Here is a 13,499-nt window from a genome sequence, read left to right as displayed (position 1 = left end):
GCAAAAAGTAATGCCAGGCTAAAATGAATGTCAGACTAAAGCCAAGGGGCAACTTAAAGAGGCGATTACCATCTGTTGTGGGTGAGTCACAACTGCGGATAGGGTCGGTAACTCCAGATCCGCTGCCTTTTCGAGCAGGAAGTGTAGTTCCACGCGATGGCTTACCTGCAAGAACAAAAGAAGAAATTATTATTAAATTAGCATTGCGGAAAAGGATTAACTAGAGGGGCCAGACAGTATTCTCAGTGCCGACCATCATGATTAATAACCACTTATTGTGCGGCGCCGCCATCATCCATCTACAGACAAGATCGAGGGGCTACAACTTTCCCAAGATCCGTCAAGTCGAGAGCGCTCTCCTTGTTTCGGTGGATTTGTGTTTTGAAATGTGAGAAAAACAAGTTCACTGCTAATGGGTTGCGTCTAGTTTAGGGACTGAGAAGTACACATATCCATTTTATATTTTATATATTATATATGTTCACTAATATCTTATTCTTGCTCTCAATTCAAATCAGTTATACAGCTAAAGTTTAGCGGAAGCTTAAACGTTTCTTACTTTCCTTTAAAGGTCATACAGCAATTTCCAAACGGTTTTGTTTCAGTGTAGCCTCGGCTTCTTGTCACAACAGCAATTAAAACCCACAACTTGTTGTTTAGCCTCAAGTGAAATCGATATCATTTATCGCATAGCGGAAAAATGGTTTCGGGTGAACATTTTTCGAGTCGAGTTTGGGCGGTCTGTGGGTTTCACATTTGCCATTTTCACCCCCCGGCTGCCCCACCAAACTTTTCTACCCACCGACAGCAGACAACTTTTCAAGGTCGTTCGCTTGGTTAACTTGGGTTTTGCGGTCTCCGCTGTAAAGTGCAAAATTTTGCCAATTAACTTTGCGAAAAGCAACAAAACAACCACATCAACCGAAGCAGCAGCAGCAGAAATTTTGTGAAAATACATGCATATACGAGATATAGGGGAATATATTTTAGAGATACAAATAGGGCTGCAAGTGAGATACATACTCCTGTTTACCCCCTGCCAAATGGAAAGAGCCAACAAGTTTTTTTAATGGAAGAATAAAGCGGGGCAAAAAAATGAAAGCAAATTTATTTTAATGATGTTATTTGTTTTTCGTGTTGAAGGAAAGACACAAGCTGCATCCAAAACTCGATCGATTTGCATCTGTACTATGTTTATTTATTTTCTTTAACTTATTACCAGATCCCATAAAGTAGCTATGAATAGAAAGGTGTTGTGTTTTGCAAAATGCGAATCCAATTCGGTATCCATTATGTTTCACACTCTTAGACAGATAAATAAATACAAGAAATCATATTGTCTGAGTTGGCAGGCAAACTTTTATGAGAAGGCAGCTGAAAACTTGAGAAATTTGCACTTTATTCGCACCCATATGGTCGGCAAACCAATTTCGCATTCAGGTTCGGTGAGTGGTAATAGGAAAAGCAACTTTGGCCAAATATGTTGCCAATTAATTGTCATGATGGTGGTTGGCCTGGCATTTTTATTTTGTTTTCTTCATCATAGTATGAGTTTGGGCATCTCGTTCCATTAGAGTTTATCCGGTTGGGCGGCCAGCCGCCAGCAGCTCCACAAAAGGCACTTGGAACGGGTTCACTGAACGAATTTAATTGTTTTGCTCTTTTATATACGAGTACATATATATAGTTTATTTCTTCTTGTATACTCTTTGCTCGAAAACGCGAAAGTTAAGCGTCCAGCTAATTGCTGTGACTGCGGATGGTTCAATGAAGTCCATCATCACAACAGGAGCTGCACAAAAGAAATGCCGGATCTGTCCTGTTTCGTTGACGCTGGTTCGCTGTATTCACGGCCATCTGATTGCTAATTACAGCAATGCGTTTGCTTTAATTAACGAACTGAAGGAGTGAAGGCATGCAGGACTACCAAGGCGGCACATAAATTAATGGCCAAGATTAAGCGAACGAAAAGGGAGGCGTCTGCAGCCTCCCACAGGAAATGTAATAAATTAAAAGCGCGACACAGAAATAAAGCAATACATAAAAAACACAAAATGCGAAAGAGGGAATTCGTTTAGCAGAAAATGTAATAAACTCGGCGGACGTAAGTGCTGCAAGCTTGTGTTTAATGCAACGAATAAAAGCTGGGAATGCCTCAAATGAAAACACTTGCAAACTAAAATATCCCCACCCATGCACACCCACTTTTTCGACTGAAACACACCTTGAGCCAACTCGCTTATATGCAAATTTCGCGTTCCCTTCGCCAGTGAAATGCTGCCATTCCTGCAACGTCAATAACAGCAAAAACAAAATAAAATGGAGAGAAAAATTCACTAGAAGAACAAGCACAAGAACAATGGGTCGTGTGGGGCATGTGTCACGGACGTGTAACCCAAGTTGCCCCCAGTGCCTCACAATCGCCCAAGGACACTCATTAAAGGCTTAGAACACGACGAGCGTGCAGCCGAAAGCAAATTTGATCTGGGCTCGAGAAACTCACAGTAAATGTATGTCCATATGTACGTGTATGTACCTGCGAGATGATAAACTTGCATCTTGTATCCGTTGGGTTTGCTCTTATCTCTGGCCAAGTGGCCATGCCTGTGGGATAGTCGAAGGACGCATAAATTAACACCCCTTAAGGACAAGAAACGTACATGTTTCTTGTTTTGGACTTTGTTTCTGTTTTGACGCAATCAATAACAAAGAATCTGGCTGAAAATTAATTGCGGGCGCACGGAAAAGGGCAGGACCCGCATGGAAATAAATATCCAGTGGCATCTACACTTCCTAGAACTCCACCAAGAGCACCATTTGGCAGTGAAAAGGACGCACAACTGCAATGCCAGATGTTGCAGCTCAAAGGGGGATTAAAGTGCATTAAGTATTGAAGAAAGTTGGGATGTTTGAGGAATCATGCCGCATTATATGCAAGCCACTTTGAAATGTCAACAGTTGTCCATTTCAAAGAAATATAAGTCGATATATTAAATGTATTTGAAATATATGTCTCACAAACTCTTTATTAACATAGTCCATTTATTTAGCAGTCTGCTTCTTATTTCTTATCAGTTCGTAGAGAAATACAGAGGGCGTAGATTGCAGTAATGGAGCAGAGGAGCCTTCACATGAAGGTTAAGCTGGGTTAGCCAATGCCAAAGACAGAGCAGACTCCACTTTAAGCTCCAACTCAAAGAGAAACCAAACAATCAAGGACGGTCCACTGACCGTCCAAAAAAAATTAATATCAAATGTCTTAGCATCAAAAACATGAAATGCTATTTCCTGGCACAAAAAACCCACAACAATTACGCTATTTTTGAGCTAAACTAAACAAATCATAAAAGTGAAATCTAAGCACATTGGCAAGAAAATGAAGTAAAATTGTAAACTACAAAATCAATGAAACTTTCTTTTCGCTGATGGCCGATGAAAGCGGTGCGTCCAAGAAGCATGACGAGTGAAAAACTCGAACGCTTTCAAAGATCTATTGAAAATTGCATGACCACAAACCTTTCCAGAGGCGGAAGTGCCCTATAAAGATGATGCGATGACTTGGCCGAGGGTAGTGCATCCACATGTATGTATGTTTTCGGAAGAGTAATTGAAGCCAATTGGGTTAACCTTATTTCTGTGTGCCTAATTAATCCCGCCAAAAGTCTAGAGAAACATGCACGATCACTTGAGACTCTGGCGCCTGTGCGAAAACATACACGTATAAAAGTATAATATAAAATTGTATTTCTCTGGTTGACTGGACTGACCAGTTTGGCATATAATACGTTATTCTTTTTTTGTCAGAACTATATTGAAAATGATTCACCAGCCAGTTCCACGAACCGCCACATTCGCTGTCATGCTAATGAGAAGATGAGGCACACTCGGCCCTATGAATGAGATGAGGTATAGATACAGATACACTTGGCAAACGATTCACTCCGATGAATCTTTGTCAATGAACCCGCCGGGGGGCAATGGAAAGAAGCCCTCCCTCCAGTCACCTCGTTGACCCAATTGAGTTGAGCAATTTTCTGATGCTGTTTATTAGATTTCATGCGGCGCTCAATTGTAGCCATCAGTCTAGGCTTGATTTGTCAACAGCTCGCTATTTGCATCCATTTGCATCCATTTGCTACCGCACGCATTTCTCAGATACTTTTGCTCCGTGTTACTGATGCCTTGTTCTAGAGTGTAATTAAAGCGATTATCGCAATGGGGGAATTTGATCAAATAAAGTCTACTTAGCAGGCTGCTAAGGCAGGAAGCTTGCTCTACATACCCAGCGAGAGGCAAACATTTACAGCTTTAATTTAAAGTTCTGGTTTTGGTATCTTGAAGATATATGATATAAAAAGATAGTTTTGTAATGAAACCAGCCAGACATATCATTAGATGAGCTTCGCATAATTTAAAACGGCTGCAGAATCATATTGCGGGGTTCATATTTGTGGGTGGATATAAAAGTCCACCAGAAATGTATTATTGCTAATAATATGATTAACGTGATTTGCCCCTAGATTCAATTGCAATTTATAGCTAGTTGATTGGCTGCATTGCGATCATTTAGGAAGATATTGATTAATGTTGTTATTTAGAAAGCAATATCACTATTTGTTATGTTTTTTTCACAAGAAAATCGATTGTATAATTTGTATTGGGGATTGGCAATTTTTATGATACCTGGATAGCTACTCCAAATTTGTGTATAATGGAACCATTTGTTAAATGCGAAACATATGACTGCAAGCTTCAGTGAGCTGGACAAACATTGCGGTGCACTGTTTGCTTTGTTTGCCAACTGCCAACCGAATTGACAATGTGTCTACCGTCCAATCTGCCGAGCCAACCAAAATATCCTGTCAGCAATTATGCAGGGAATAACAAATAATCTGAGCGAGCAGCCAGGAGGCTTCTCAGAGTTTCAATATGTACACTGAAAAAGAGGGGCTGAGACAGCGTGTCGTGGAGGCATATTTGTTTGTCATTCGTTATCGACGAATGCAGGCCAGGAATCGATGCAATTTGCGAATGTGGAGCGACTCGGACGGGCAGGAAATTGGAGCGGATCAGGCAGAATTGAAAGGCGGGAAGTCTTAGCAGTGGACACATCGACACGCTCTACATACTGTTGGCTACGCTCCACGAGAAGTTGATGAAATTGCAACGCGTAATTGGCACTTTGCGTAATCCGACATTAACCAGCGCGACCAATCGAATATCAGTAGCCTACGAGCCATTAAATAATATAAGTATACGAATAATGCTGTACAACAAAACAGTGCGTCCCAAATCGGTGTGATTCACGATACTTCCTCTAGCCAGCTGACTCAGTGCACGTGCACGTTGTCTTCATTAAAGCTTGAAAAGTATCTAAGTTAGTGGGGTTAGCCACAATAGGGTAGCGTGCTCAAGGTGCTCATTGTGTAAGTGGTAACTCAAATGAGTCATCTACAATTGCGATTGTTTTGGCGCAGTGTGGGAAGGATCCAAGGTATAGTCAGGTGTGGAATTATTAAAGGAGTGGAATTGCCGAGGTCACCTTTACAAATACGAGTAATATGCATTCATTATCGCTCATAGACGGGAATTTATCTGGATACCTGTAGGAATTCCAGAGTTACTATTTCTATAAACGAATACAAGTTCGTTTTAGATACTAGGATACTATACAACCAATATAAGGACACTTAATTTCAGATTTCAGAGGTTAAATGTTTGAAGGGCTGTTAAGGGTTTTCTAAATTCAATCGTATTATTTAATATTGTGAATAAAAACGGAAGAGGCACTTCTAGATTTGCTGCTTAATAGACCAGAAACAACAACCGACTTTCCCTAGCATCAAACGCTTATCAATTTCAAAAAGTAATAGACCCTAAGGTCTTCAATTTTACGAGAATAATTTTTATAAGTAAGCTTTATTAAAGTTTAATAGTGTTTTATCAGCTCGCCAAGTGCGTAACAGCTATGTGCGTACATTAAGTACCAAGTACGTACAGATACATATGTGCGTACATTAAGTACCAAGTGCCATATGTACATCCGGCGGATACTTCGTGTAGCTTTAATAAAATAAAGCATTATTGCAAGAATTCCAGGCACGAGAAGGCACGGAAATTTACCGCCGATTATATGGTAGCAGATAGCAGAAGTGACTAACATTTGTTTTGCTATTTCATAGCCGCAATTAACTAATGTCAGTTAACACGTGCCAAGTGCAAACGGAAGTTAGGTAACCAGGAATGCCAATTACTTGTGACTTTCAGAGCACTCAAGACATAACAAATATTGCAAAAGCTATTCATTGTTGAATATGATTCCTAATTATTTAAATTATGAATATATATTGTTGAATATTTCGATTTTCTGAATCATAGACTGCAGAAATTGGCAGAGGAAATTGAGTAAGCAAAATTTGACATCAATTGGGTTTTGGTAAAGCCCAAAAAACGTCTCATATGTTAGTGATCATTAAAAGTCGTAAGCAACGCTTTATTTTAATGTATTGTATTGAACTGTAATGATATTGAGTAGCCCTGCATAGCTGCCACTTACTTGCCTTACTTGTGCCGTCTTCATCATCGCTTCATTTTGTTTTGTTTTTTCGTAATTATTAATTAACGCCCTCGAACAATGGCATCCACTCAGCTGGAGAAGAGCTGTTGCTCTAATCTTTGCGCTTTGTCTGGCGAGCTCTTCGCGTGGAGATGCCTTCCCGTAATCCCCCCATACCCATACCCAACCATACCCAACCCAATCCCCATCACCATGCCCCAAACCCTTGACCGTCGGGTATACTTTATGGTTCGTTGGCTCTGCTCCCAATAAGTAGTAGTACACAAGTACTATAGCTCAGCCATCTGCTTATCGCTCTCCGATAAATCGAGGAGAACCACTCCGAGTCCAGAGTGTAGAATGCATCACAATGAAGCAGAGTAGAAATGCATCCAGCCTCAAAGGAAAATGTGTAACGCGGCAGTCGAACACACGGAAATTCACGAGATAAAAATAAAATCGACGGAGAAGAGAACCCACAAAATATTAGCGCCGGCATGTTAATTCAATTAGCTAGCGAATGGCGCTCTTTTTCCTTTTCGGTGTTTATGGGTCGACGATTTTGGTTCAGTTGTTCGTCTATTTTTTGTATATTTTGCTTACAAGAGGGTCTAATAGTGGCTGCATTGCTTGTTGAGGTTTACCTCAAGCGATTAGCACTGTGGCAACATAATGTGACATCATTCTTCCTGACCTAACACAATTTTAACGAGACAGTAGAAGAGGGGAATTAAACCTGGCTTTTCAGTTCATTGACTTTTGTATCAGAGAATTGTTGATTGATTACTTGCAATCGAATATATTACAACATTAAATATTGTAAAATTCCTGAAAAAAATAGGTGGTGATATGTAATAAATTGCTGAAAATATATTAGAACTTTATGCTTTGGGATAAACACTTCTCCACCAATGTTTTTATCACATAAACTCAGTTCTAACACCTCTATTAAATCCAGTTCTGTATGACCTACAAAGCTTTTGTGCGAAGCTCCCAAAAACAAACAGACCCGTATGCAAACAAATAAAAATGTAATTACAACGGGCAGCAACAGAGCTGTGTTAACCAAAACTTCCCCAAACTTTTGTAAAAAACGAGAGCGTAAACAGAAACCGTGTGTTTTTAAAGTTCATCGAACCAAGAAAGCAGCTACGTCATCATTTCTATAGGATGCCACCGCACTTTTCCCAGTCTGTTAAGTTTAAAAAGAAAACATGAACACAGAACACACCTACGCAATGCGAGAAAGAGAGGCGCTCCGAAAAGAAACAGAGACAGCCTGATGCCTGATGTGCATGAGTGATTCCCAGTGCGTTCGATTGCGAAAAGTGCAATTTGCAAATGCAACCGAACTGCAACAGCCGAAAAGTTCGCAATGACTCACAATAAAGGTAAATTAGCAACTGCCCAGGCACGAAACGAACCCAAATTCGAATCCGTGCCCAGCTCACTGACCATAACCAGGAAGAGGTTAAAACTGCACTGTAAGAAGTGGGGGTTTTGTGCAGAATGATACTCATTTTATACTGAAATTGGGGAATCTAAAATGTATGATCGAGAAGCAAATCTTCTCTTCTTTTTATATTCTATTTTTTTGCTTTTTTGGGCATATGAATGAAAGTAATATATTAATAAGGTAGTTTTTAAAATGAAATGAAATGAAAAGAATAATTTAGCAAATAGTTCATATGAATTCCATTCTGTAACCACCGTATTTGAGCACCAACATCTGTTAAGTATTATTCACTTGGATAATGAAAGCTCCAACAATTGACAACATCCTTTGGGCAACTTAATGAAACTTCAGACGACTGTACTTGGTATTTTTTGAAGTGTAGACTCCCAGCTTGTTCCCGGATTCACTGTAGCGTGTTGTCGCATTTCCGTTGCGAATATTCGCCGCCGCTGTTGTTGCTGCCGCATCCCATTACTGATGCTAGTCAGTGCACAACAACAACACCAGCAAATGGCAATAGCTCTATGCATAAATTAACCAAAACCTAAACCGAAACAGAACAGAACGAAACGAAACGAAAGCGAGTGAGCTGCAGAGTGCTATTTTCCATTAAGGAAAGATCCCAAGCTCGGGTTGTCCTCCGTTTTTATGATTATTTATTCACTTGATTGCTTTTGGCCTTTCACTGTTCTCTGAACCGCTCAGCTCAGCTCAGCTCGGCTCGGCTCGGCTCAGTTCTTTTATTTTGATTAATCATCGAGGGGCTTACCTTGGCCAGCTCCTCCTCACCTCTACACCTCTTCACCTCTTCACCTTGCCCCCTGCTTTCCATTACAGCCCCCCTCGCCCCTTTCAATTCCCAATCAAGCGTTGCATTGGCATTGCACAACAACAATAACACCAGCCACAATTGATGCACTGGGAAAAACGCTAGTGGTTTCACGATCATGAAGAGTAACCCACATAGGTTGCATTTTTATTTGTGATTTCCCATATAAAAGCTGCGATGAATCTTGCTCAGTGTAAGTGCACTGCACTTCATCTCCCACGGCAGGCATTTCTTTGTTATTTGTTTGGCTGCCTGTTTAGAGGAAATTGCTGCTGCTGCTGCAAACAAACGTGATTTCCTTTGGCTGCTGGCATAAACAAAGTTGCTCAAGTGCTTTCTTGGGGCATTCCTTCGTTGCCTCACTGTACAGGGTGCCAACGGGAATGTGATTATGATTGCGATTGTGATTGTGGCTGCTCTTACCAAGTCTCCCACTGAATGACTAATGCAAAGCCGCATTTCCCACTTTCCGGGGTTGTCTGGCAAACTCACCCTGGTTAAGTTAGGGAAATAGAGTCATAAATAACATGAGTTGCCCCTCCCTTCCAAACAGAACACTTTGTTTCAGTTTTTGGCTGAAGAGTGGTAAATACAAAGCGCACTCCCTGCATCCTCCCTTGTTCTTGTGGTGCAATTAAACTAGCTTTAATTTAGGCTTAATCTCCGCACTGCATTGGTCACACACGTAACCCACTCGGGGATGCAACCCCTCGCACAGGGCTGATAATCGAGGGGAATCCCAGGCACGTGGCCAGGTCAAAAGTGAATCAGCGAGCCCGCCACGGCACACGTGTCTTCATTCTGCCACAATTATATAGTAATGACCCACTCAATTCGAGGCAAATCCATTTCTATCGATTTCTATCAGAGCCATGTTTAATGGGGAGGCTAAAATTCGCTCAGATACAAAAGATATTATTGCAGTTTGTTGGAAACAAAGACAGCTAAACTGATATTGAATATGGACCCACTGGACCCAGCATCGCGAAAAGAACCCTTAAATTAATATCCCATTAAATAAAGGAAAAAAATCTTTTACTCAAATACTATCTGCGAGTAAAGAATGATTTGTTTTCACGACATTTCCTTGTCCCACTTTTCAACTTCTTGATATATTGACAGTTTTCCTCATGCGTCTATTATTTCTTAATTGCTGCGGGGTATCCCCCGCTCCAGGTTGGGTTCCAAAGCAGATTTCCTGGAGTCTACATGCCCCTTTGTCAAGCTCTCTAAACACGTTCTATGAGGCGACGCAATTTATGCAAATGTCGTTCAATTCAAAGTCCCAGACCAGGAGAAAGACCTCTAATGTATGCATGCTCATAGGCTTCCGTTGCGAGCCGAGAGCCAGAGAACTAGAGAATCGGGGAATCGGGGAATCGGGGAATCGGAGACTCAGAGAATTGGTGAAGAATATCGGAGCAGCTCGTTCCATTTAAATTCTTTTGACCTGACTCAATCAAGAGAAGCTTGGTGTCCCGTCAAGAGCTGGAAATTCTGTAAATTGAGTTGAGCCTCAATTAAGACGATCATTGCGATGCTGATGGCGATCGGCTTGTTGACCGCTTGAGTTACCGCATGGTTAGAAGCCCACTTGTGAAGGTAGAAGCTACTTGGCAATTGCATTTTAATGCAGCACTTGATAGTAGTTATGGCCAAGTCTAACTGGCTCCCACGCTCTAAGCCCAGCCCATTTAAGGCCTCCTCAATGTCGCATATTAATGATCCTTAATAACGAGTCTTGCCTTTAACTCGTGATAATGGCAATGGTAAGTTGCTCAACTTGGATAAACAAAGGGCGCGATAAAGAAAGCAAACAAGACTATCTGCTTGAAAGGCGTGTCTTCTGATGTCTCAAGAATTTATTTAAGCAAGGGAAATGCATATAAAAACATGTAAGAGCACCGGAAATATACTAATTAAGTGCAATTATTTTTCTTATTTTACCAAAACAGAATACGTGTAATGAACGAAAGTACAACTAGTTAAATAAGGTTTTCAGAAAGAAATATCAAATAAATAGTTTCCTTTATAAAGAAGTTGTGTATAAACATAATAGTTAATAGCTAAAAAATAATCATGTTGCTCAAAGTTAAAAGCACCTAATTATATTTTTTGATAATTATCTAGTGAACCTCCTACTCACTTTGAGTAACGAGTCTTACCTCACCGAACCACTTACTTTCGGCCATTTCGGAGGTTGCCGGTTGCCATATAATTGCGCAAATGACATAAAAATGGTTAAGAAAACGCAAGCAGCTGGCAACAACTACACAAATCGAACAATGGCAACAGCCTAACCGCGAACAAGAAACGAGTTGCCAAAATAAGAGTCGGCCAGAAGAATATGGAGGTTCCAGTTCGGCTTCGATTGTGCGCTTAAGGCGCTGACCTTTTGGGACCAGAATTGATGATGACAATGAAATGTACGTACATGTGAAAAGTGAATACACTCGGACACGAAAAAAGATTTAACAGCAGAAGAGGTGTGTTGGTACCAATTGTGACCCACAAAGGGCTTTTTTCACCGAGGAAACGGAAAAAGCTGAAGAAGAAAGTTTTTGCCTGACAGATAAATCTTTCACAAAGAGAGTAAAAGTAAAGCGCTGCAGTGCATTTAAAATCGATTTTTTACCTTTTGGAGTTGTGAATTGTTTTTCTGTGCGGGCAAGGGCCAAACGAATCATTTGAGTTGCTAAATTAAATGGTACGTGAGTGAAGGCAATCAGTGAATTTGCATGGAAAGTGCTGCCCTAGAGGCGCCTTTCTATCTGCGAACTACGTGAGATTTTGATAAAAGCGACACTCAGATAAGCTAAATGCCCAACCTGCCAATAGCCAAACACCCCACAGATGGCACTCATCACAAATGGGCAAAACAAAGCGAAAGCCACTCCATAACCAAGATAGCCAAGTGGCAAGTGGCCCCCAGGGCTTTGGGGTGGCCATTTGGGCGGGTCTATATCTATCTACCTATCTATCTATACATACATTCGAGTCAGTCGCAATCCAGGGGCCCTGCAACTACCAATCTGGGTAGTGGAAGTAGCCAGGCAAGCGACAAAACCAACAAAATAGAATCTGGTTTTTCAAGGTTGTTCAGATGCGCGTGAGTTTAACAAACGACAGAAGAGAGGTTTGTCGGGTAACTAAAAGTGGGCACAGTGGTCGAGGATAAGGGAAGATCAGTGGACAGCTTATCAGCTTATCAACTCTATGAAAACGTCATGATCATTTATATCAATGTCTATAGTTAATCATTTTTAACAGGGAACTATCGTGTGACATTTGGAAAAGTTCTGACCATAGTAACCAAGGTAACCAAAAAAAAAAAAAATTTAACTAGTAAATGTTCTTTACTCTTTAAATCCACCTGTAGACTAGTGAGAACCAACTGGGGGTGGATTTAAACCTTCCGACTTATGCTACTTTTCCGGGAACTCACCTTTTGGCTTTTCTCCTTCCGACTGATGGAACGCCGTCGCTTCCGCCGGCTGCAGAATGTGTTGTTGCAAGCATGTGTTGAGCAGAAGCAGCGGTAGCAAAAACAAATGCAAGTGCAACATTTTCAGATCGTTGCTATATAGCCTATGTTGTTGTTGCTGTGGTTGTTGTCGATGCAGGGCGATATTTGCTTTTTTGCTGGCGTAGTGAAGTTTGTTGCTGCCGCGGGGCCAATGTGGTGACATCACATTTCCTGCTGCATCTTTTGTATTTGGGATTTGTGCGGAGGGGTGTTATTTTGAGCAGGATGGCGATCTTTTAAAACTCTCTTCCACCATTCGCAAAAAAAAATTGCTGCTATTAAAGAACAACAACAATATCACGCGCGCAAATTTGCAAACAAAAACAAACACAACCAGATTTTGCTGCTACTAATATAACGGCTTTTGAGTTCTGTTTGCTGGCTCTCTCTTGCTCTGCGAGCCCCTCTCTCTCTCTCTCCTCTTATTCCTATTGGAATTTTCTAAACTGCGAGGCTTTACTCTTTCAATTCACAAGCTCCCTTTGAATTTTTATAATGGCATTTATTCGGGGCTGGGCACTAATAATTGGGTGCCAGTTTTGCATTTATTTTCGGGGGCTTTAATTCAATTTACTTTTGACACAATCGCTTCACACACACACACTCCGAAATGCACAAGCACACACGCACGCGAAAAAGTCAGAGCAGCAAGCGAACACGACCTCACCGTTCGGTGGCCGATTTTGTTTTGAATCGAGTTTCTACAGATGTGTGACTATCCTGTTTTTAGTGTGACCAGTCGTGGTGTGCCGCTAAATACCAACAACAAAACTATCGGCGAATGGGTTGGTGTACTCGCTAAGTAAGCATGATGTCTCTGCTAACATAATATCGTGCAATCGATAGCTAAGGATGCCGTTAGAGATGGGTAATGTGTAGGCAGATTTATCGCGTAGACTTATCGAATTTGGCGCGATATTTAAATTTTTGTAGATTGAAATACTTTTCATATTTAAATGATTTTCATTTTTTACTCATTTGTAACAGCTATTTTGTTGAATTTCGATTTTACGAACAGATGTTAAGAATCTTTTGTGTGCTATTTTATTAGATTTCACTATATATACCATCAATTTTCCGAATGCTTTTAATATTTATATTTTAATATATTTAATATTTTAGTAGATGGTTA

General features: G+C 40.8%; 1 protein-coding gene across 1 annotated transcript in view; it reads right to left on the bottom strand.

The window, feature by feature from the left end:
• LOC6552772 (disintegrin and metalloproteinase domain-containing protein 12) overlaps nt 1-13,115 on the bottom strand; it is a 31,701-nt gene extending 18,586 nt beyond the window's left edge. Inside the window, exon 1 of the mRNA XM_001979921.3 lies at nt 12,287-13,115. Within this exon, the coding sequence (XP_001979957.2) occupies nt 12,287-12,530 (244 nt within the window). The 5' untranslated portion in view covers nt 12,531-13,115. The remainder of the gene's footprint in view (nt 1-12,286) is intronic.
• Nucleotides 13,116-13,499: the final 384 nt, after the last annotated feature.

Source organism: Drosophila erecta, unplaced genomic scaffold, assembly GCF_003286155.1.
Source record: "Drosophila erecta strain 14021-0224.00,06,07 unplaced genomic scaffold, DereRS2 tig00000000-arrow-pilon, whole genome shotgun sequence".
Lineage (NCBI taxonomy): Eukaryota > Metazoa > Arthropoda > Insecta > Diptera > Drosophilidae > Drosophila > Drosophila erecta.
Note: the sequence above shows the minus strand (reverse complement) of the source record. Positions and strands in the feature narration are given on the sequence as shown.